Source organism: Sciurus carolinensis, chromosome 2 (genome assembly GCF_902686445.1).
Source record: "Sciurus carolinensis chromosome 2, mSciCar1.2, whole genome shotgun sequence".
Taxonomy (NCBI): Eukaryota; Metazoa; Chordata; class Mammalia; order Rodentia; family Sciuridae; genus Sciurus; species Sciurus carolinensis.
This window is the reverse complement of record NC_062214.1, coordinates 133,500,470-133,526,842: the sequence shown is the minus strand read 5'-3', so window position 1 is coordinate 133,526,842 and position 26,373 is coordinate 133,500,470. Positions and strand designations below refer to the sequence as shown.

Here is a 26,373-nt window from a genome sequence, read left to right as displayed (position 1 = left end):
TCTCATGCCTACTATCTAGAAGATACTCAATAAATGTTTGCTAAATGAACATAAGTAATGCCTCCTTTACTTCATTTTTGATCCAACCATATATTTTAAAACCAGATTTAAAATATGCATAGCTTATATTTTTGAGGGCAACTATTTTTATTTAAGCCAGTGCTAATTAAGTTGCAAGTAAAAAGACTTTTAAAAATGCTTTACTTAAATATGTGTGAGGAGGTATACTTTTTGCCCCTGAATCTGTGATAAAGATTTAAATGAAAATGGCCCTGAAGTTTCTTCTAACATCTATGGCGCCTACTAATATACCCAAACAGGAACATCTGGACTCGGTTATTCCTGAATACTAAAAGCTAAAGTACCTCAATTTTTCATTACAATTCTTACCCAGATGTGACAGAGTACACTTGCTATTTGAGGCTTCTGGGTTTAATGTACAATATATACCATCATATTGTACAAACATTTACTTGAAATAAGAAACCAGATAAAAGATCAAATGACCATCAGTTCAAACCAAGCCCCTATATTAAAGTCCAATCCCCACAATACTACTATATTTAAAACTAACCAATATCACCTATGCAGCATCACTTACTCCTAATGAGTACCATTATTAAAGAAGTCAGGTTTCCAGTTCTAGACTTTGGTATTACCAAATTTTATATATTGAAAAATCAACAATTATCAGACTAAAGGGAAAAAATCAATAAAAACATATGCATATATTTATAGATATCTTACTGTAACAGCTTTGAAACTAAACATTTCTAAATATCATTCAAATATCCCTCTGAAGTATACACTCCCTTGAGAATAAAACTTTGAAATGTATTTGTTTAAAAGATTTGGGGATCATTCCATATTTTCTTAAGAATTTGGGATATTAAAATTTGGAAAGAATCCTATCTCTTCTTGAGTGTGTTGTGTCTGGATTATAGAAGAGTTCAACTTGTCACCCCTAAACCCCATGTATCAGAGGTGCCACATGTGCCATCCAGACCTTCTTAGCCTCACTTGTCATTCCAGCTGCCACTATAGCAATCAGGACTGCATAAGCTATGACCACTTCACAGTGGCAGCTACAGGGCTGCAGCTCACTCAGGCCTACACATTGTGTGTTCCTCACCTCCCATTCAGAAGCTTCCATGTTAACACCAAAGGATAGGACACCATGAGACATCATAGGTCTCTGCCAGGCACTCACATATACACAACTTGAAACAGACTGTCCTATGTCTAGCACATGAAGATTATATAGGCCCATGCAGTCAAGCAATCTGTCCTATTTAGCAATAGCTAGTTTGAAAACGTAGTTTCATACTGGCTCTCCCTCCTTTCCTTCTTTACTCCAGTTTTGCACTACCTAATAAATTAGAAGTGCATGAGCTCTGCTTTCTGGGGAAGCCAGTTTAAGACATCCTATCATCTCAGAAAAGTTTGTGGTTTGTATACTATAAGGGAGATCCCTATTCCATTAAACTGTAAGATGCTGTTTCTGCTTTCATTTCCTAAACTGAAAGTCCTTAGAGGCAGCAGAATAAAATCAAAACCTTATTGTCATTGATTCCTCACTCACTACTTCTCCTAACCTATTACAAATACTAATCTCCATTCTGCCAGTCTATGTCTTTTGATTGATGAGTTTAGGACATTAATGTTCAGGGTTATTATTGAGATATGATTTGTATTCCCAATCATTTGGGCTTACTTTTGGTTTTTAACTTGGTTCAGTTTCTCCTTCAAGTGGTTTTTCTCTAAGGTAGTTCTTCCCTTTGCTGACCTACATTGTTGTTTTTCATTTCCTCCTCATGGAATATTGAGAACATTCTGTAGCACAGACTTTCTATTTGTAAATTCTTTTAACTTTTGTTTATCATGGAAGGATTTTACTTCATCTTCAAATCTGAAGGTTAGTTTTGCTGGGTATAGGATTCTTGGTTGGCAACCATGTTCTTTCAGAGCTTGAAATATGGCCCTTCTAACTTTTAGAGTCTGGGTTGAGAAGTCTGCTGCTATCTGTATTGGTATCCCCCTCTATGTAACCTCATGCTTTTCTTTTGTGGCCTTCAAAATCCTATCTTTATTTTGAATGTTAGGCATTTTCATTATAATGTGCCTTGGTGTGGATCTGTTGTGATTTTGTGTATTTGGTGTTCTATAAGTCTCTTGTATTTGATTTTCCATTTCATTCTTCACGTTTCGAAAATTTTCTGATATTATTTCATTGAATGGGTTGTTCATTCCTTTGGTTTGTACTAGACAAAGGTGCCAAAAATATGCAATGGAGAAAAGATAGCCTCTTCAACAAATGGTGCTGGGAAAACTAGAAATCCATATGCAACAGAATGAAACTAAACCCCTATCTCTCACCCTGCACAAAAATCAACTCACAATGGATCAAGGACCCTGAAATCAGACCAGAGACCCTGCATCTTATAGAAGAAAAGTAGGTCCAAATCTTCAACTTGTTGGCTTAGGATCAGACTTCCTTAACAGGACTCCCATAGCACAAGAAATAAAAGCAACAATCAATAACTGGGATAGATTCAAACTAAATAGCTTTCTCTCAGCAAAGGAAACTATCAGCAATGCAAAGAGAGAGCCTACAGAGTGGGAGAATATCTTTGCCACTCACACATCAGACAGAGCACTAATTTCCAGAATCTATAAAGAACTCAAAAAACTCTACACCAAGAATAAAAATAACCCAATCAACAAACGTGCTAAGGATATGAACAGACACTTCACAGAAGATCTACAAGCAATCAACAAACATATGAAAAAATGTTCACCATCTTTAGTAATAAGAGAAATGCAAATCAAAACTACCCTAAGATTCCATCTCACCCCAATTAGAATGGCGATTATCAAGAATACAAGCAACAATAAGTGTTGGCGAGGATGTGGGGAAAAAGCTACACTCATACATTGCTAGTGGGGCTGCAAATTAGTGCAGCCACTCTGAAAAGCAGTGTGGAGATTCCTTAGAAAGCTTGGAATGGAACTACCATTTGACCCAGCTATCCCACTCCTTGGCCTATACCCAAAGGACTTAAAATCAGCATACTACAGAGATACAGCCACATAAATGTTCATAGGTGCTCAATTTGCAATAGCCAGATTGTGAAACCAACCTAGATGCCCTTCAATTGATGAATGGATAAAGAAACTGTGGTATATATATACAATGGAATATTACTCAGTCATAAAGATTAATAAAATTATGGCATTTTCAGGCAAATGGATGAAATTGGAGAATATCATGCTAAGTGAGGAAAGCCAATCTCAAAAAACCAAAGGACGAATGATCTCGCTGATAAGTGGATGATGACACATAATGGGGGTTGGGAGGGGGGCAAGAATGGAGGAAGGAGGGACTGTACAGAGGGAAAAGAGGGGTAGGAGGGGTGTGGGGAAAGGAAGAAATAACAGAAAGAATCAAACACTATAACCCTATGTAAATGTATGATTACGCAATGGTATGCTGTTACTCCACGTACAAACAGAAACAACATGTATCCCAATTTTTCACAATAAAAATAAATTTAAAAAAATACTAATCCCAAGAATAAACACTCTCAAATGAGGTCTTAATATTAGATTCCATGTACTATTTTAGCCTAGCAATGAGGATGCTCTGAGGAAATAATGATGAGGTACACTGGCCTATTAGTTCCTTCTCCTTTTCACAGTTGTTCATAGTCCCAGATCTGGGATTCTCAACAATATTGTTTTTTATCATGGCTAAAATTCAGGCCCCAAAGGACTCCATCCTTATAAGTAGGTAGAACAATGCCAAACAATTTGAAAATAAGATACAAAATAAGACTAGCATTGCCCTATCATACAGCAACAGCCTGAAAAATCATTTCACTCTACATAATATAATGCTCAAAAGTCAGATTAGTAACCATACAGATTTTTTCTTTCTTTTTTTTTTTTTTTAAGAATCCAGGGTGGGAAGTAATATAAGATAACTTCTCAAGTATTTCACAAAGACTAATTACTGGGATTAACTCAGTGAAAAAACAATTGCCTAGTGTGCACAAGGCCCAGGGTCCAATCCCCAACACCCAAAAAAAAAAAAAAATTCTACTATAAAGATAATATCTTTAAACTGCCTTATTATTCAGGAAAAAATTTCAAAGTAAGTTATCTAATATATACAAAGCAGAAAACTAATTATGCAGCAACACACTGATGTTATTCATTTATTCCACTAAAATTTAATGCATGTATACTATACACCAAGCATTAGAGAAACAAACCAAACAAAAAGCCTCCACTCTGTAGATGTTGTATCCTTCAATAGTTAAAAAAAATTTTTAAACAGATCACATCAAAATACTTTATCCTTACAATAGAGATAAGGAAGCTGAAGAGTCACAGAAGACCTCATGGAAAAAGAAATGTTAAAACTAGACCTGGTGAGTGGAATGATTACAGTGGGAGCAGAAGAGGCAGAAGGCATTCAAAGCAAAGAGAATAAAGCATGCGAGGGATCTGAAACAGCAGAGATTGGTATGTTACAGAAGCAGAGTCCCTGTGACTAGTAGTCACTGAGTAACAAAATAAGAGTGAAACAGAGGCTTTAGAATTTAGGTGGCAGCTGGGACCAGATTATAAAGGGCTTTACTGGTGGTGTTGGTTACTATTAGTAATATTGGTAATGATAAAGATTTTTATTATTCTGTCACTTTTCAAGAGATGAAAAGGAATAATATAATTTTAGGCTACAATTCATAACAACTAGAAGGCTAATGGCTTCCAAAATGAAAATTAGAGAAGGCTAGTAGCTAAACTAAGTCTCCCAATAAAACACTGCTACTCTATTTTCTCCAGATCTGTAACAATTGCTCTTTGAAAGAACAGATCACTCACTGGGTCAATACCACAGATATTACTGAAGAAACCCTGTACTTTTATGCCTAGTGTTATCTATACAACCTTGATGAACAACATCCCATTTCAGTCTAATACCCTGTGTATATGTACCATATACATAAAATCTAGAGAAGGAATCCAAAGGAAAGTGAAAAAGATGCTCTATTTCATTGATATTTTTTAATTTTTAAAACACTTTATAGTATATATAATTTCTCTTCTCTCTCATTAGCCTCACCAAAAGTGAAAAAAAATTAAAAGAACTTATAATTGTTAGGTAAAGGAAGAATTAGCTTATGATTCTATTTATACTCTATTTCTATTTATGTACTTTATTCAAATCTGGACCATCAAAACTTTTCATGGTTCTTAATAGAGTATCATTACTTATGCACTATTGCCTTTTCCCATGTTCCAATACATGAATGAACACTCCCTACATTTTAAACCTTCAAAATTCATTTTATATTCTACTTTCACCAGACTACTTTCCTTCTTAAACACTTTGCATTCTGTTAACCAAAAGGGAAAAGAAAGAAAGAAAGCACCATAGGTTTTGTTAAGTACCACTAAAAGTACTCAGTAAACTATTAAAGTAACTACAGATTAATAATAATGTGACTATTTTAAAAAACAAAAGCTTCATAAGGCACATAAATTAAAAAGTATAAACAAAATCACAAGTTAATCCTCCTGCTACCTAACAATTAGAAATTATTTTAATTTTTCTTATCTGAAAGAAAATACTGAAAATTTGGTGACTAAGATTTTGAGAAACAAAGGGTTAGGAAATAAGAAATGAAGACGTTTGGTTTTGTTTTGATTGATTTGTTTTGTTTTGAAACTAGGTCCAGACTGAAAAAGAAGACAAACAGTCTTAACAGGTCATATTACAAATGTGCGTTCCTACCAATCTTTACACCTCAAGGACAATCCTCAGATCTAACTCAAAAAGAGAAAGAGGCATGGGAGAACACCAGACTTCTCTGGTGGCACGTACTAATTAACCATAAACACAAAAATGTGTGGCCTTTTTAACACATACACAGATACATGATCAAACCTATTTGCTGTGGCCCTATGAAAAAAAATTTATAGTTGAACAAGCAATAGCTACTAAAATACAAGTTATTCTGCGGCTAATGAGGCACTTATGAGAACCTATCCCCAATGGTAAGGACCACATGACTGTAGAATGACTCAAATATTATTTCTTGCTTGTGTGAAGTTTAAAAAGTGAATGTTTTGATAAGTGGGTAGCTTCTTTGGAAAAAAGGTACTTTCCAATTTATATAGCTTCCCAAGTTCATTATAGTCACCTGCATTAAGTTGGAGGAATGGGAAAGGGAATGGAGGATTATATGTGGAAGTTTCTCTAATTAGGTCAGTCCTGTAAGTAACTGTCACCTTTGCTTCTACTTCATTGAGTATAACTCAATGAAAAGCTAACTGCAAGAGCTAGAATATATACAGTCCAGCTTTGTGTCTCCAAGAAAAAGAGGAAACTGCTTTGGTTAACATCTGGCTAGCCTTTGTTTTGCTTTGTAAGTGGTGATTTTGCTAGTGTTGAGGCAAGGGAATGAATGTACTCAGAGCTTAGCAACCATCTATGTATTTGTATGTACAAAAGGGAAAGAGAAAATTTTCTTTTATTTTAATGAAAATGTAACATTTAATGAAAATGTAACATTTATGATTTGTGCTTACAATTAAAAAAAATAGAACTTTAAGGTTCTTCTAGTTTGATTTTATCATTGCTTTGAAACTCTTCATTGCAGTCTGGAGATGTGGCTTAATGATAAGAGCACTTGCCTGGCATGTGTGTGAGGCCCTGAATTCTATCCCCAGCACTGCAAAAAAAAACCACAAACAAAAAAACCCATCACTGCATATTCATTAATTTAGTCAACATTTACTAACTGTTGAAATTTCATTCCCTTATCATTTTATTTTCCTTCTTTTATTTAAAAAGATAGGTTATTATTGAACTAGGAGGTGATTTAGGTTATTATTAAATGAGGAGATAATTTCCTGATGTTTGTGTCAAGTTAGTCATTACTCTTCTATTTGAAACAAGGCATTCTTTCACTGACTTCACTTGCTACAATTCTAAACTAAGACACTTTGCAATACAGCAATAAAAATCTAAAGAGAATGGCTAATCTTCAACTCAAGAAGGTCAAAAGAAAAGGGGAAAGGGTTTCACCACACATTAGATAGGTTATTTAGTTCAAGCATATTCAATGAACTATACAAAAAACTACAAAGTAGAGAGATGCATGAACTTTTGCTTCAATAATCTAAACTGAGGAGACTCTTCAAATAATATAAACCTTGCTTCAGATATTGCAGAGGTAAAAGTGCCTAAAGCCTGAGAAAAACAATTTTTTAAGATTCCTTTAATCCTGATTATTAACATCACCTTGAATTAATATTCCAGGTATAATGGGATAGAAAGAGAATCGAGAAAAGCAAATAAAAAGTCACTTTTTTAACATTATGATTATGGTATACATCCCAGAATCTTCCTCAAAGATGATCAGAAGTACATCAGATAAAATAGCATCAGATAAAATCAAAGTGTCCACAAGACAATGACCAAAAGAAGCAAATCCAAGTCAGAAGCTCCATTCGCTGGATCAAAATGTGCCCATACATATCAACAACTTCACCAACATCCCTAAATCTCTTCCCTGCAGGACACAACATGGTAAATTCAGGAATAACTAGAGCCGATTCTCATCCTGTACACACTTAAATTACCTTTAAAATATCTTAGTCTGCTGGGCGCAGTGGTGTATGCCTATAATCCCAGTGGCTCAGGAAGCTGTCAGGAGGATCTTGAGTTCAAAGCCAGCCACGGCAACAGTGACATGCTAAGCAACTCAGTGAGAGCCTATCTCTAAATAAAATACAAAATAGGGCTGGGGATGTGGCTCAGTGGTTGAGCACCCCTGAGTTCAACTCCTGGTACCAAAAATAAAGAAAGAAAGAAAGAATCTTAGTCTCTTTCTCATAGTTTTACCAGGGACAGATGCTATTATAAAAGGTCATATTTGTCCAAGTTGATTTTCCACAAATTCTCATGAGGCCACATACATACATATTCCTAAATTTGAAATAAAAGCTTAATTCCTTAAAGCAGAAAACTGTAATGTGAGTGCGAATTACTATCCTACAACAATAGAAAGGACACATGGATCCCACTCAAAAAAGTCTCACATTTCATCATTAATAATCACTGTGTCATCCTCAATAAAATTGCTTGACATTTCTATTTTGGTAACCTCTCTCCACTGCTCTTAAAATTTTAGTACTTTAAAAGATACTCTTCAATAAAACTTGGTAACAAATTCCCAAGTATACCAAAAGTGACATCATCACAAAACTATGAAAGAAAGCAGAGATTTTTACCAGTAAGTCATTTCAGAAAGTTTAAGTATTAGGTGTATCCCCCAAAAGTATCCCCCAAAAGTTCATGTATGAAACAAGGCAAGAAGCTTCAGAGGAGAAATGATTGGACTGTGAGAGTCTTAACCTAATCTGTGAACTAATCCCCTATTAGGAATTAACTGAGTAATTAACTGAGTGGCAACTGAAGTGGTAGGATGTGGTTGAAGGAGGTGGGAATTGGGGGTGTGGCTTTGGGGTATATATTTATATCTGGCAAGTAGAGACCTCTCTCTCTGCTTTCTGATCATTATGTGAGCTGCTTCCCTCTGCCACACTCTTCCGCCATGATGTTCAGTCTCACCTTGAGCCCAGATGAACGGAGTCTGCTGTTTATGGATTGAGACCTTAGAAACCTTGAGCCCCCAAATAAACTTTTCCTTCTCTACAATTGTGCTGGTCGCTACTTTTAGTGACAAAAAAGTTGACTAAAACACTTAATGAAAGCCCTCAATCTGATCATAATAAAGAATATTACATTGGGGAATGTATCAATACATCTGAGTGCAACTATTATTTAATATTCATTTTCCACTTTAACTGAAAACTTTCTAGTCAAATAATTATAAGGACAGTAGTTTGGTTACAAGACAACACAAAATTTGAATATTATATAACTTTGAAATTTTACATGGAGAGAACAAACTGGCATTTGTTCTTTTGTTTTAAAAAGGGGGGATTATATTCAGATTTAGATGCTAGTTTCCCCAACCACACATACATTTCATTCTAAATTCCATTAGGTTCCCAAAGCAACTGGTCATGTGCAGTCATACAATTTGTCAATCAGTTTGTTTTTCTATAATAATTCCCTTTCAACAAACTGGCTGAACCTCCCATTACCAAAATTTTATACACTAACAAAGAAATCACTACTGTCATTTTAAACTTACAGAAACATTCTCAGCCTAAGGAATCCAAATGTACTATAAACTTAAATTTCTTCTCCAATCATTGAATTTCATTTTTCTAAAATCAGATATAAAATTTCTCTTGATAATCAAGGCTAAAATGTCATAATTGCAAAATATATGCTCTCCAAAATGTTCTAATTGTTCTATAACTTCTTCAAATAGATAAAAGACATGAAGAGAATGTGGATAAATGTAAGAGCTATCAACCCTACCATGGAGTTTTAAAATAAACAAATTGATGAAAGTTACATTACCATAATCTATTTAAATAATGAAGAGAAGAGACAATGCTGAAGTCCTACTCCCTCTAAGGTTGTCCAACTCAATCCAGGAACAGAGGAATGCCTAAAAGCTGGTCTGTCTCCCTAAAACCTGAACTTCTGAAAACAAATTATTCACAGTTTTTCTTCATTGTTAATTAGGTAATTTTACATTTCTTTGTGTTTTCTGGAATAGAGAGTGAAACAGGATAAATTAACATGATAAAATGTAGAAATGTCAAAATGAAGCCAATTAGTATGGTAGCAGGTTTTCTTAAGATTCAAAAATAATTTATAAGTTGGGTTTTTAAAAATCCACATTATTTTAAGTGAATGTCTAAATCTTTCAATTTATTTCCCGAGGAACTTAAGATCAGCTTGTCAACACAAAAAAGGTTTTTCCCCCCACGCTTTCCAAGATTTCCAGTATCTGATCTTTACCAGAAAGCCTACTTAATGGCAGCCAATTTGCAAACATCAAATTTAAGATTACAGCTTGAGTAAAACAAGAGGAAAGAAATTAAAGTTCACTTCAAGGATTTACGTTGGCATAGAGTGAACAGACTACTTAAGAGAGGCTGACACGGAGGGCTCTGTTCTGCCATCACTCACGGCTGCGTGCACCAGTTCTCACATCACTTCAATCAAGAGACAGGCATGAGGACTCTATCATTTAGAGTACACAAATTCATTACTCCTTTGTGAAAGTTTCTCAACTTGGTTCATGTCATGTATTTGCAAACTAAGTATGTGTTGCACTAAGAGGCAAGAGCAAAGAAACTAGAATAACAGCTTTTTAAGTTTATATTTTCATGAACCAAGAAAACAACTGCTAAAGTCAATTTTAGTCACTAGATCTTCAAGCTTTCTGGAGAATGTGACAGAGAACCTTACTGTCTCATAAAGAATTAAACATATTTTAACATTATAAGTTACTCCACAAATAAACTACAAATGAAAGCACCTGAAATAACTGTCTAAATAACTTTTAATAACAATAAAAATAATATTTCTATTACATAGATAATCCAATAAATATCCATTAGTAAATGTAGTCATTTTGTCCCTGACTTTGGAAAATAAGAAGGCCAATAAGAACAAAAAAATTATTCAATTGTGTAATAATTGTAATAAATTACAAATCAATTTTATTAAACCAATTTGACATAAATTTGTTCAAGAAAAATTACCAGTTTTTCCAATTCTTCTTTTTCTTGACCACAGAATATCCTTATTCTTAAATTTTATATTGCTAGCCTTACAAGAAAATGTAATAACAAAAACAGTAACTATTAAAGATTTGTTCAAAAAATCACTTCTTCCTCTTAATGGCAATAAAGAAGCTGAGAGAGGAACGAATGTTTTTGGCTTCTGTGAAAATGCTTCAGGAAAAATCTGACAAAAATCTGTTTGAAGAAAATAATTTTCATCTGTCCTAACCCAAATATTTTTTCTATTCAAATATTTCCAACACATTCACACATTTAATGTACAGAGACTGATGAAAATCTATCATATTTGATCATTAACTATTTGCCAGAACTGTACCAAATGCATTACACATATATTAATTCTCATAGCAAATGTTAGCCTGTTTTACATAGAGGGAACCAAGGTACTAAGAGGCTAAACAATTTACTCATAGGCACACAGTCAGTGACAGAGCTGAGGTTCAAACCCAGATAATCTGGTACCACATCTGATTTCTGAATCACTATATGACATGATGTATAAAGTACACCTGGTATCTGGCACAGTGATGACACCTAGTAGATACTATATAAAAGTCCAACTATTATTGTAATATTTATCTCTTCTTACTTACTTTGTGATAATTCTGGATTTCCTTTCAGATTCATCATTTTTGGAATTGAAGGACCATACACATCTACATCTAACAAACCAATGGCCTTTGACTGTAAGAAAACAGAATTACCATAAGATTATTCCCATTCTTCATCAAAATAAAGTACACAGTAATAAGTCAGGCTACTGAAAAGAAAATTTGTAAAATATTCCAAAATCATAACCTAAACCTTCAAAGCAACACTAAGTGAAAGCATAAATTGCTAAGGGTAAATACTTTTTATTTACTAATATCTTCTGCATAACTGACAAGAAAAATCCACTCCACATGCTTTATGTTTCGTAGCTTGGGTCTCCCATCCACTACACACGCTTTATGTAGGTTAGGTCTCCATACAATCGCAAGAAGACTAAGAACTAATGATCTAAACATGATTCTGAGAACTAACAAGTAACATGCAAACAAAGCTAAAATAATGATTTACTATGGCAAACAAAACCCCAACAAGATGTAGTATTAACTTTTGGAAAGTACACCAGAGAATACAAAACGAAAAAGATCATGGAAACAAGACCTTCCCAAAGCAAGTGAGAAATTTCTAATGCAGATCTGGCATAAAAGATCTGGCTAACAAGGATACTGGCAGACGTAACAGACAACCTCTTACATGTAAGTATCAGTCAAACATCCTAGGTCTTCTGGAGGATTCATAAACAACTAAAAACTGTTTTCTTTGATAACATATCCAGGTGCCAAAGGGAAGAATATCTTTACTGGTCTCTGTTAGCTGCCAGTTAATCAGTAATTAGTCAAGAAACAGAAAACAAAATTCATTATTCCCAAATAATTATCTCTTGTTTTCCCTCTCCCCCAAATCAATCTATTATTAGTTTTTCTCACAAGAAAGCATAATGCTAATACTAACTATTTTCACCAAGACTCACAATTCTTCTCCCACTCTCCATATATCCTGCCAAGATAAAGCTCTCAAATTTTTTAAAAAAATTTTATTGGGGAATTATAATTATACAGAATAGAGAATTTAATTGTGGCATATTTATACAAACATACAACATAATTTGATAATCAATTCCATGCCCCAGTACCTCCCCTTGCCCACTTTTCCTCTTCCTAGCTCCCTCCTTCCCTTAGTCTACCCTAAAGGTCTCTCTCCTTTTTTCATGAGATCCCCCACCTGCTCACCCCTTTTTTTTTCCTTTCTTCTCTCTAGTTTTCACATATGAGAGAAACATATGGCACTTTTCTGAATCTGGTTATTTCACTTAATACTCCCCAGTTCCATCCATTTCCTGCAAATAACATAATTTCATTCTTCTTTTGGCTGAATAAAACTCCATTGTGTATATATACTACATTTTCTTTACTCATTCATCTGCTGACAGACACTTAGGCTGCCCATAATTTAGCTATTGTGAATTGTGCTGCAATAAATGTATCATACATTTAGAGATACATGTTATCTCTAAAATATATCTTTAGTTCTTTTGGATAGATATTAAGGAGTGATACATATAGCTGGATCATTGTGAGTTTCATTTTTAGTTTTCTGAGGAACCTCCATTCTGATGTCCATAGTAGCTATACTAACTTACATTCCCACCAGCAGTGTACAGAGGTTCCCCTTTCCTGCATCTTTTGCCAGCATTTATTGCTATTTGTGTTCTTGATGACTGTCACTCTGACTGGAATGAGGTAAAATCTCAATGTAGTTTTTGATGTTGAACTTTTTTTATATAATTGGGCCTGTGTGGGTTTGTCAGGATGAACTCAACTACCATTAAGCTCTAACAAAAAATAATAATAATTCTTGTCCATTTGTACTTCTTTTTAAAAAAATATTTTCAGTTGTAAATTGACACACTATCTTTATATTTTTTTTTAAATGTGGAGCTGAAAATCAAACCCAGTGCCCCACACGTGCCAGGCAAGTTCTACACCACTGAGCCACAACCCCAGGTCCCATTTGTACTTCTTTTGAGAAGTATGTTTAGTTCATTTTTCAGCAATTTTTTTTTTTAAACTGAAACAATCCCTTGTCTTCCATGTTCTATCTACCTATGTACAGGCACAAAACTGCTTTTTAAACTTTGTTGTCTGGTCCTTATAAATACATAAAATAAAGTAAATTCAACACTTAACGTTTCTAACTTTATGCTGATACAACTTGCAATTCTAAAAAAAAAAAAAATAGTTTCCCTGTGTGACTTAGTGTCCTCATAGGGAAAAAACAGGAGTGCAACTTCTCTATATCAAAATCTTGGATCACTATAAAATAAATGAGAAAATATTAAACATACTGATTAAGGATGGCAGTTTAGGGGTTTCCAGATGGCGCACCAGAGGGTGGCTGCTTTTCATGTTGCTCCAGGATGCAGGATTCAAAAGAGGAGATAGTGAGAGACTTGGGACCAACTCAAAGCCGCCGGGTGAGTCTCTCCCGTTGGGGAGGCATCCCGGATGGGGCGGTAGCCCCGGAACGCAGGGAACTTTGTGAAGTACAGTTGCCCGGCAAGACACCCCTCCCCCCACTGGAGCGGTAAACACAGACAACTGGGATCATCATAGAGGTGGCTGCTCAGCACAGCGCTTGGACTCGGAGCAACCACTGGGGCTCCAGGCGGCTGCCTGAGGAGGAGCTGCGTGGCGAGCTGTTTGGACTCGGAGCAACCGCTTCTGAACACCGGGGGGCTACCCGGAGGAAGAGAAGAAGCACGGTGGGTCGCTTGGTCTAGGAGTGACTGCATCAGAGCTACAGGCAGTTGCCAGAGGAGGAGGCGAGTGGTGAGTTGATTGGACTCAAAGCGACCGCTCCTGAACACCGGTGGCCTGCCTGCAGGAGGAGCGCCGTGGGTCACTTGGTCTCTGAGCGACAGCACCTGAACACCCGGGGGGCTACCCCGAGGAGGAGGAGGAACAGGGTGGGTCACTTGGACTCAGAGTGACTGCCTAGGGCTACGGGCGGTTGGCGGGAGGAAGAGACGCGAAGTGAGTTGCTTGGACTCCTAGTGACTGCGTTGGAAACCGGGCAGCTGTCCAGAGGAAGAGGCGTGTGGCGGGTCTCTGGGTCTTGGAGCGACTGTACGGGGCTCCAGGTGGCGGCTCAGAGGAGGGGCTGCATAGCCAGGCAATTAGGTGCAGAGCAGGGTCCCAGGACTTAGGCGGATTCTTGGCACAGAGACACGCTTAGGGCGGAGCGAAGGTTCCAGGACTGCAGGCAGATTGTCTGAGGAGAGGCAGCCTAAGGAGACTCGTCTGCGAAGGGTGAGGCTCCCAGGCCCAGGAGGTAGGTCCGGGCCCCTGGGAACGTTGCAGAGGAAGACAGCCCAGTCCAGGCGGTAGTTGTAGATTGAGGGGAATCTCTAGGAGGGGAACTGACCAGCCAGACCTCCCCACCAGGTGAGTCTTCCCCGCCAGGTGAGGTTTTCCCACAAGGACGGTAAAACCAGAGACACAGGCACAAACAGGCCTTGCCTCAGCCCACAGCCTAGTTCCCCTTTGGATGACCACTGGTCAACAAGTGGAGGCACCTCTGCCCACTATCAGGGAATATACCCCACCTGAGGGTCACCACCCCTAGAGAGGCAACTTCCTTGTGGAGCACCGCATTATCAACTTCCTCCAAGACTTCAGGCTACTGAAGGATAAGAGGAGATATACTAGCAATCTTCAGGGACATTATAAGTCAACAGAGGAAATCTGCAATAGCTTAATGATCCACTGATTCCTGAACAATATGAGAAAACAAGGGAAGAAAATGCCCCAAACAAATCTAGATGTTACATCAATAAAATCCAACGACAGCATGGCAGAAGAAATGACAAAAAGGGAGTTCAGAATGTACATAATTAAAATGATCAGGGAAGCAAATGATGAGATGGAAGAGCAAATGCAAGCACTGAATGATGAGATGAAAGAGCAAATGCAGGCATTGAATGATTGCACCAATCAACAGTTAAAAGAGCAAATACAGGAAGCAAAAGATCATTTCAATAAAGAGTTAGAGATATTGAAAAAAAACCAAACAGAAATCCTTGAAATGAAGGAAACAATAAACCAAATTAAGAATTCCATAGAAAGCATAACTAATACGATGGAACACCTGGAAGACAGAACCTCAGATATTGAAGAAAAAATATTTAACCTTGAAAACAAAGTTGAACAAACAGATTTCATGGTAAGAAATTATGAACACAATCTCCAAGAACTATGGGATATCATGAAAAGGCCAAATTTGAGAATTATTGGGATTTAGGAAGGCTTAGAGAAACAAACCAAAGGAATGAACAATCTATTCAATGAAATAATATCAGAAAATTTCCCAAATCTGAAGAATGAAATGGAAAATCAAGTTCAAGAGGTTTATAAGACTCCAAATACACAAAATTACAACAGACCCACACCAAGGTACATTATAATGAAAATACCTAACATACAAAATAAAGACAGAATTTTAAAGGCTGTGAGAGAAAAGGACCAAATTACATTCAGGGGGAAACCAATACGGATATCAGCAGATTTTTCAATTCAGACCCTAAAGCTAGAAGAGCCTGGAACAACATTGTTCAAGCCCTGAAAGAAAATGGATGCCAACCAAGAATCTTATACCCAGCAAAACTTACCTTCAAATTTGACGATGAAATAAAATCATTCCATGATAAACAAAAGCTAAAAGAATTTACAAAAAGAAAGCCAGCATTACAGAACATTCTCAGCATGAGGAAGAGATAAAAAACAAAGAAGCAAATCAGCAAAGGGAGGAATTATCCTAAAGGAACTGTCAAATATAGGAGGAACCAAGTTGTGTCAAAAAAGTAAATAAATAAATAAAATTTAAAAATGAACCAAATGACCGGGAATACAAATCATATCTCAATAATAACCCTGAATGTTAATGGCCTGAATTCATCAATCAAAAGACATAGACTGGCAGATTGGATTAAAAAGAAAGATCCAACAATATGTTGCCTGCAAGAGACTCACCTCATAAAAAGAGATACCCATAGACTAAAGGTGAAAGGATGGGGAAAAACATACCATGCACATGGACTCAGCAAAAAAGCTGGAGTATCCATCCTCATTTCAGATAATGTGAACTTCAAGCCAAAGTTAGTCAGAAGGGATAAAGAAGGACATTTCATACTGCTTAAGGGAAGCATAAATCAGCAAGATATAACAATCATAAACATCTATGCACCAAACAGTGGCTCATCCATGTATGTCAAACAAATCCTTCTCAATTTTAGAAACCAAATAGACCATAACACAATAATACTAGGTGATTTTAACACGCCTCTCTCACCACTGGACAGATATTCCAAACAAAAATTGAACAAAGAAACCATAGATCTCAATAACACAATCAATAATTTAGACTTAACAGACATTTATAGAATATAACATCCAACCAAGAGCGAATACACTTTCTTCTCAGCACCACATGGATCCTTCTCTAAAATAGACCATATATTATGCCACAAAGCTAATGTTAGCAAATACAAGAAGATAGAGAAACTTCCTTGTATTTTATCAGATCATAATGGATTGAAATTAGAAATAAATGAAAGAGTAAAAAACAGAAACTACTCCAACACCTGGAGATTGAACAATATGCTATTATATGATGAATGGATAACAGAAGATATTAGGAAGGAAATTAAAAAATTCTTAGAGGTAAATGAGAACAAAAAAACATCATATCAAATCTCTGGGACACTATGAAAGCAGTACTTAGAGGAAATTATTTCACGGAGCACATTTAATAAAAGAAGTAAAACTCAACAAATAAACAACCTAACACTATAGCTCAAAGTCCTAGAAAAAGAAGAACAGACCAACACCAAAAGTAGTAGAAGACAGGAAATAGTTTAAACTCAGAGCTGAAATCAATGAATTGAAACAAAAGAAACAATACAAAAAATTGACAAAATAAATAGTTGGTTCTTCAAAAAAATAACAAAATTGATAAACCTTTAGCCACACTAACAAAGAGAAGATGAGAGAAAACCCAAATTACTAAAATTCGGAATGAACAAGGAAATATCACAACAGACATGACTGAAATACAAAATATAATTAGAAATTATTTTTAAAATCTATAATCCAACAAAATAGAAAATTTCGAAGACATCAACAGGTTTCTAGAGACATATGAATTGCCTAAACTGAACGAGGAGGACATACACAATTTAAATAGACCAATTTCAAGTAATGAAATAGAAGAAGTCATCAAAAGCCTACCAACAAAGAAAAGTCCGGGACCAGATGGGTTCTCAGCCAAGTTCTACAAACCTTTAAAGAAGAGCTCATTCCAATACTGCTCAAAGTATTCCATAAAATAGAAAGGAGGGAACCCTCCCAAACTCATTCTATGAAGCCAATATCACCCTGATACCTAAACCAGACAGAGACACATCGAGAAAAGAAAACCTCAGACCAATATCCTTAATGAACACTGATGCAAAAATTCTCAACAAAATTTTAGCAAATCACATACAAAAACTTATTAAAAAGATAGTGCACCATGATCAAGTGGGTTTCATCCCAGGGATGCAAGGTTGTTTCAACATCAGGAAATCAATAAATGTAATTCACCATATCAATAGACTTACAGTCAAGAATCACATGATTATTTCAATAGACGCAGAAAAAGCATTTGATAAAATACAGCATCCCTTCATGCTCAAAACACTAGAAAAAATAGGGATAGTGGGAACATTCCTTAACATTGTAAAGGCCATCTATGCTAAGTCCATGGCTAATATCATTCTAAATGGTGAAAAACTGAAAGCATTCCCCCTAAATACTGGAACAAGGCAGGGATGCCCTCTTTCACCACTTCTATTCAATATCGTCCTTGAAACTCTAGCCAGAGCAATTAGAAAGACTAAAGAAATTAAAGGGATACGAATAGGAAAAGAAGAACTCAAACTATCTCTGTTTGCTGATGATATGATTATATATTTAGAGGAACCTGGAAATTCCACCAGAAAACTTTTAGAACTCATAAGTGAATTCAGTAAAGTAGCGGGATATAAGATCAATGCACATAAATCTAATGCATTTTATATGTAAGTGATGAATCTTCAGAAAAAGAAATTAGGAAAACTACCCCATTCACGATAGCATCGAAAAAAATAAAATACTTGGGAATCAATCTCACAAAAGAGGTGAAAGACCTCTACAATGAGAACTACAGAACACTAAAGAAAGAAATGAAAGAAAACCTTAGAAGATGGAAAGATCTCCCATGTTCTTGGATAGGCAGAATTAATATTGTCAAAATGGCCATACTACCTAAAGTGCTATACAGATTCAATGCAATTACAATTAAAATCCCAATGATGTACCTTACAGAAATAGAGCAAGCAATTATGAAATTTATCTGGAAAAATAAAAAACCCAGAATAGCTAAAGCAATCCTTGGCAGAAAGAGTGAAGCAGGGGGTATCTCAATACCAGATCTTCAATTCTACTACAAAGCAATAGTAACAAAAACGGCATGGTATTGGTACCAAAATAGAAAGGTGGATCAATGGTACAGAATAGAGGACACGGACACAAACCCAAATAAATACAATTTTCTCATACTAGACAAAGGTTCCAAAAATATGCAATGGAGAAAAGATAGCCTCTTCAACAAATGGTGCTGGGAGAATTGGAATCCATATGCAACAGAATGAAACTAAACCCATATCTCTTACCATGCACGAAACTAAACTCAAAATAGACCTCGGAATCAGACCAGAGAACTTGCATCTTATAGAAGAAAAAGTAGGTCCAGAGCTTCAACATGTCGGCTTAGGACCAGACTTCCTCAACAGGACTCCCATAGCACAAGAAATAAACAAGAATCAATAACTGGAATAGATTCAAACTAAAAAGCTTTCTCTCAGCAAAGGAAACCTATCAGCAATGCGAAGAAAGAGCCTACAGAGTGGGAGAAAATCTTTGCCATCATACTTCAGATAGAGCACTAATCTCCAGAATCTAAAAAGAACTCAAAAACTCTACACCAAGAATACAAATAATCCATCAACAAATGGGCTAAGGAAATGAACAGACACTTCACAGAAGAAGATCTACAAGTAATCAACAAACATATGGAAAAATGTTCAATATCTCTAGTAATAAGAGAAATGCAAATCAAAACCACCCTAAGATTCCATCTCACCCCAATTAGAATAGTGATTATCAAGAATACAAGCAACAACAGGTGTTGGCGAGGATGTGGGGAGAAAGGTACACTCATACATTGCTCGTGGGGCTGCAAATTAGTGCAGCCACTCTGGAAAGCCAGTGTGGAGACTCCTCAGAAAACTTGGATGGAACCACCATTTGACCCAGCTATCCTACTCCTGGCCTATACCCAAAGGACTTAAAAGCAGCATACTACAGAGATACAGTCACATCAATGTTCACAGCTGCTCAGTTCACAATAGCCAGATTGTGGAACCAACCTAGATGTCCTTCAATTGATGAATGAATAAAGAAACTGTGGTACATATATACAATGGAATATTACTCAGTCATAAAGAATGATAAATTTATGGCATTTGCAGGCAAATGGATGAAATTGGAGGATATCATGCTAAGTGAGATAAGCCAATCTCAAAAACCAAAAGACGAATGATATGCTAATAAGTGGATGATGACACATAATGGGGGGTGAGAGGGGTCAGTGTTAGGTTTAGGGAGGGGGGCAAGAATGGAGGAAGGAAGGACTGTATAGAGGGAAAAGAGGGGTGGGAGGAGTGGGGGGAAGGGGAAAAATAACAGAATGAATCAAACAACATTACCCTATGTAAATTTATGATTACACAAATGGTATGCCTTACGCCATGTACAAACAGAGAAACAACATGTATCCCATTTGTTTACAATAAAAAAAAATAAAAATTAAAAAAAAAAGGATGGCAGTTTATAAAATTTAGGTCTAATGCCTTTAGATATTAGCTTTAAAAATGTCAGAACATCCTATAAGAAATTCTGACATATTTAATAAACAAGAGAACTGGATTAAAATAGAATAAGTTTACTGTGAATAAGATTTCAAATGAGGAACCTACCTAAAACCTTTTTAAAATATGACTAATTGTTAATACTATTATCTAAGGGTAGGGTCTACTGATGCTGTATCAACCTAGATTTTTGTCTCTTTCCTGTATGTTTTCTGTGATACCTACAACTAAAACTACCATAAAATAATAATAAATACTAACAGAAACAAAGCATTTTAAGATATTTTTCTTTCTTCTCTTATTTATACAATGTTGATTTTACAGTAACTTGAAGGGGTTAGGTCCAGAGTTTCACACTGCTCTTCTAACAATGGTTATCAAGCAAAATAACTTAGCCTTTTAAGTTTATGTTTTTATAAAATAATAACTAAGAGTTCTAACATGACTGTCAATTTCATCATCACTAGATCTTCAAGTTTCCTTTAAAATCGTATGGATGATATATCATCTATCCTGCCTTCCAGAAGAAAATCAGACCTGCCTAAAAGTGAACCTTTGGTACCACAGTCCAAGAAAAAACTAAAGCTCTGCCCTAATATTTACTATGATAGGAGTGGATTTTACGCACACTACCCAGATAGTGGCCAATATACATTATCATACAAAATAAAGAAAGAGAGGGAGACCACAAGATTTTGGAGTTCCTCTGCTTCCTAGAAAATGGAGATAATAAAATAGAGAATATTCTGTTGAGGCTCTCTGCATATTCTCTCTAGGAATAATCCTCAAATTTAGTTGCAATGCTTCTGTATATCAAAAAGGAGGGCTGGGGTCATGGGTCGGTGGCAGAGTGCTCACTTAACCCGTGTAAGGCTCTGGGTTCAATTCTCAGCATAATTAAAAACAAATAAAATTAACTTTAATTATTAAAATAAATCAAATTTAAAATAAAAATAAAGGTATAAAAAAAGGAAACAGGAAGAAATATGAAGATGGAAGAAGGAGAGGAGAGGTAAGAAAGAAGACAGAATGAAGGGAAATTAATCAGTGAGGTTATATCAAGACCCTGGATAAACTGGGCTGCTACAACCAACTTGGACAATCAGAAACTAAAAACATACCACTTTAAATCACCCAAACACCAAGACTTTCCCTGATTATATCTCATTGCTTGAATTCTTTCTGGGTGTCAGACACTAATCTAAACATTCTATTTACATTCCTATTTACTCCTTAGAGCAACATTGCAAGATGGTATTATACCTACTTGTGGATGAGCAAGCTAGAAATTAACACTCATAATAACTATCCTTTGTTTTATGTATTCTTCCTTAAGATGCAGCCAAATGGGGAATTAAACATGAAAATATTAAACTTTTTAACCCCCACCAGAACTTTAATGCAATCTGACTACAAAAGACCTAAATATAGAGCAAAATTTCTTAAAGAACCAACTTATAATATTTCAAGTCTTGAAGCTCATATGATATCTATGGCAACTACTCAATGCCATCACTGTAGCATCAGAGCAGCTAAAAACAATACCATAAATGAATCAGCATGGGTGTGTTCCAAAAAACCTTCACAAAAATATGCAGGATTTGATCCACAGGTCAAGGATTGTCGACACACAATTAAAGAACAAACTTTTCATGACCAAGTTATCAATTACCCAAAAATGTAGTTGTGGTAGATTCAAAAGTGGGCAGGGTTGCACTCATCTCTTTTAGTGTCAAAGGAAACTATCTCAGTAAAAATTTACTTCTCATCCTTAACTGGTAATTTTTTAAAATAAGTAATGGCATACTTTTCAGACCATTTCCCAGGAACTAAGTTATGTTTTGCTTAGATTTTATATATCATGAATAAATCCTCATCCAAAGTCTATGTTGATTAAACATACTGTACTTAAAATTGGCACAGCTGAATGTGAGTGCGATCTGGCTGCATATCTGTCACCCCATTGATTGACAGGGTTGATTCGCCTGGTCTGGTTGGTGAGGCAGGAGTCCCCTTCCTCTCTCTCACTCCATGTGTGTTCATCCTGAAGCAGTGCACTAGGTCTAAGAGGATGAAGACCTTCCCTGATAAAGGAGAACCATTCTTTGGTTGGAGTAGCTGCACTCTCCTGCTAGAAGTTCCAAACGAGGTATCAAAAACTGGCACAACTACAGGACCAGTACAATTACATTGCTATAAAAATAAGCTTAAATAGATTTTCAAGTCTAGAATTCAATCATGTTCAGAAGCTACCAAATGCACTTTATTTGTTCTTCATAATTACCTCCATTATTTTTATTTTTTTAAAGGCACAACTTGCTTTCTCTTTTTTTTTTTTTTTTTAGTTCTTGATAGACTTTATTTTATTCACTTATTTATATATGGTGCTGAGAATAGAAACCCAGTGCCTCATACATGCTAGGCAAGTGCTCTACCACTGAGGCATAACCCCAGACTATTCCATTATTTTTAAATAAGTGTCCATTTTAATTGTATAAACAGTCTTTCTATTTAAACTTCCAAACAGTTTTACACTATAAGGAAATAAATGTAAAAGGTAGAAGACTATAATAAATGTATGCAGCTAGGTGTTTAGCTAAGTTTTATGAATCCTTTCCACATCACTCTTCCCATAATAATTATATTTAGTCAAGAAAGTTCCAATTACGTTTTTTTATCTTTAATTTCAGCCAGGCTCAAAAGAATAATCACACAAAAGACTTACAAATACACAACAAATAAAATAAATTATTATTAGCAAAAATAACTAAATTTACTATTATAAAATGTGACTGTCATCTTTAATGACATCATAAACATAGCCTAATATGTTGGTGTCTAACAATATGCTCTTTTTCTGACTCCCCTGCAGTACTCAAAACCCAACAGATGACATAAAACAAGACAGATCAAACTCTAAGATACCATTTAGAGTTTTGGATTTGTTTCTTTATAATTTATAACACCCTGTGAAAGCTATAAAAGGTGGCAGAATTATTCAGAGTGATTATACTGTTTCATTACTACTGCATGAAAGCTGCAATTTGAGAGCCTACAAGTCTTACTTTTTTGTGTCAGATTTCAAAGGAACCAACAACAGTTTTTGATACTGCTTTGTTCTTCCAACAGAATTTAACCCTAAAGAAGACTATAAAGCTTCATGACATGTTCCTTTTATCCCTGTCGTCTGCTATAGAACCCATCAAAACAACATCTTAGAGCACTCCCACCCAATTATTTCTAAATAAATATTCCTTTAAGACCTACCTAAAGGTTGTCCTTTCCATAGAAATACCCAGATAAGACTCCCATGAGTTCCCATACATTATATTCTATTTAATCTTGAACTGGCAATTGGTATTATTCAATTTTGAGTTGATTCAAGACTTTCTTCTCTTTATTCCTATCTTTATGTCAAGCTGTCATTCATAAGAATTCAGTCTCTTAGTACAGAAAAACATGTTTCCTAATTCTATTAGCTAGGATTAAATAAGGATCTGATTGTCAGAAGAACTAATGGTTGAACAAAGTGATAAGAGAACAATTTCCTACTGTTTATCAAAGGACTGTCTAAGTCTTCAAGTTCACTCAGGAAAGAAAAAAGAACAAGGGCAGCATAAGGGAAAAGTTCACCAGTCTGGCTGGAGCACAACTACAGAAGAGTCCATGAAAAGTACTCAAAAAGAATAAATGGAAGATGGGGCTGGGGTTGTGGCTCAGGGGTAGAGAACTTGCCTGGCATGTGTGAGGCCCTAGGTTCAATACTAGGCACCACATATAAATAAGTAAAATAAAAGATCCATTGACAACTAAAAACTATTTTTTTAAAAAAAATACACTTTAAAAAATAAATAAATGGAAGAAAAATAATAGATGTTAAGTTAAAGATTTATTTTAGAGCATAAAGAAGTCCAAGAGGTCATTTAGTCTTCTGTTCACTTTTAGTGATAAAGAAACAGTGTACCCAGGACCCAACTCCTTCCCAACGTACCATAAACCATAAACCCTGAACACTAACAATCATCAGTCACTTTTCTTTATTTCCTATGTCATCACCTATTCTCCACCATTCACTCCAATCCAGACACACTGCTCTCTGCAGTTTCTTAAACACACCAGGTATACTACTGCCTTAGGACTCCGCAGTTGCTATTGCTCTCGCCTGGAATTCAACAACCATCCACCTAACCCTTCCACCATTGATTTCACTGCCATATCCACCTGGTGTCTCTCTGGTGTCTTAATTCCTTCAAGAATTAAACACGATCATGTATAAGGCTTCACTGGCCACTCTAAATTGCAATCCCCTCCACACTACATTAAGACATCTCCTATTCTTCTCCCCAGTTTTTCTTTCTTCTTAGTATCTATATCAGTATTCAACATACTATACATTTGTTTGTTTACTGTTTCTCCCACTAAAATGTAAATTTCAGGAAGGTAAGGGGTTATGTTTTGTTCACTACTATATACACAGAAACCTAGAATAGTAAGCACTTATGATCCCCTATGCCATCCTAAAAATTCTGATTCATTAGGTTTGAGCTGGGGTCCAACAAAATGTCTGTGCAAAACTCTAGGATATAAGATGACCAGAATGTGAAAAACAGAAATGTAGATAATATAAGAAGACATAACAATTTTCTATAAGAGCCTAAGTCTTGGGACCCGCAAAATCACAGCAATAATAATATACACTTATCAAAAATAACTTTGATGAGATTCTCTTTTAAATGATGTTTTTAAAAAAAGGTAGTGAACATTCTGTCATATGAGTGAATAGTCAATAAACCTGCATGAAACCCACATATCCAAATATTACTCATTCGTTTATCTGCAATTCAAATTTAAAAGACATTCTATATTTTATTTGCTAAATCTAGAAATGCTATCCCAGCATCTCTTCTCAACAGAGCAGCCAGAATGATTCAGTTAAAACATAAGTCAGATTATGTTATTCTACTCACACCCTTCCTTGCCACCACTCCCCCGTCTCAGTCATGTAAAAGCCAAAGTCCTCGCAACTACTCACCACTAGATACCAGATCATCTAGCCAGTTTCCCACCAACTTCCTGCCTCCTAATTTTATTAATTTTCAACATCTACTACTCCATTCTGCTTCTCCCTCCAGAAGCCACATTGGCCTTCTTACTACTGAATAGTAAGCTAGGCATCTTCCTACTTACTAGATTTTGTATTATCCATTTCCTCTAACACACTCTTCCCTAGATAGTCACGCTGCATATTCTCACCTCCTTCAAGTCTCTGCTCAAATGTCATCTTTTCAATAGAGCTTACCCTATTTTAAATTATAAACCCATTCTCAAGCACTCCCCTCTCCTTATTCCAGACTATCACCTTCTGACATACTATTTAACTTAATTATGATATAAATTATCTATTTGATTAAGTTTCATAAGGGCAGGAATATTCCCAAGCACCTAGAATAGTAAGAAGTACATAAATATTTGCTGAATGAGTGAATGAATTAACAAACTACCACTTGTTCCTCTGCAGAATATCAGGATTGGTTACTACTGATGCCTAAGGCTCCTTTTAAGCTTCATCTTTCTATGATTTCATGAAATTGCCTCTCCTGATTACTTCCATACTAATACGTGAAGTCACAGGACTCAGATAACATATATAGCTTAAAAATATTCTGGTATTAAGAAGGAGGTCATTTCTTGCAGAAAATCTTATATAATAAATCTCCATTTCTCTATTGACCTCAACTCCAGAAAAATGGAACTTCATGGAAGAAATCTAATGCAAAAAATGGTTATGGTGGGCTACTATATGAAATGTGATAGACTAGATACATTGTTTACAACTTTTAAAACTAAAGTTACACATGGCATGAAAAGTTAATCAAAGCTGGAGATGCAGTTCAGTGGTAGAGAGCTTACCCAGTGTATGCAAGGCTCTACTGAGCAGGGTTTCAAATATGAAAGAGATACACAGAAGTTTGTTTGGCTTTTTTTGTGTGTGTTTTCCTTTCCAAGGCAGGATATACAACAATAAGAAGAAATCTAGTTTTTGTACTTGGAATGGAATCACCATTTGACCCAGT

At 35.7% G+C, this 26,373-nt stretch overlaps 1 protein-coding gene across 1 annotated transcript in view; it reads right to left on the bottom strand.

Moving 5' to 3' along the window:
* The window catches only part of Nubpl (NUBP iron-sulfur cluster assembly factor, mitochondrial), a 202,779-nt gene that overhangs the window by 141,589 nt on the left and 34,817 nt on the right, over nucleotides 1–26,373 (bottom strand). Inside the window, exon 4 of the mRNA XM_047539925.1 lies at nucleotides 11,340–11,430. Coding sequence (XP_047395881.1) covers nucleotides 11,340–11,430 — 91 coding nt within the window. The remainder of the gene's footprint in view (nucleotides 1–11,339; nucleotides 11,431–26,373) is intronic.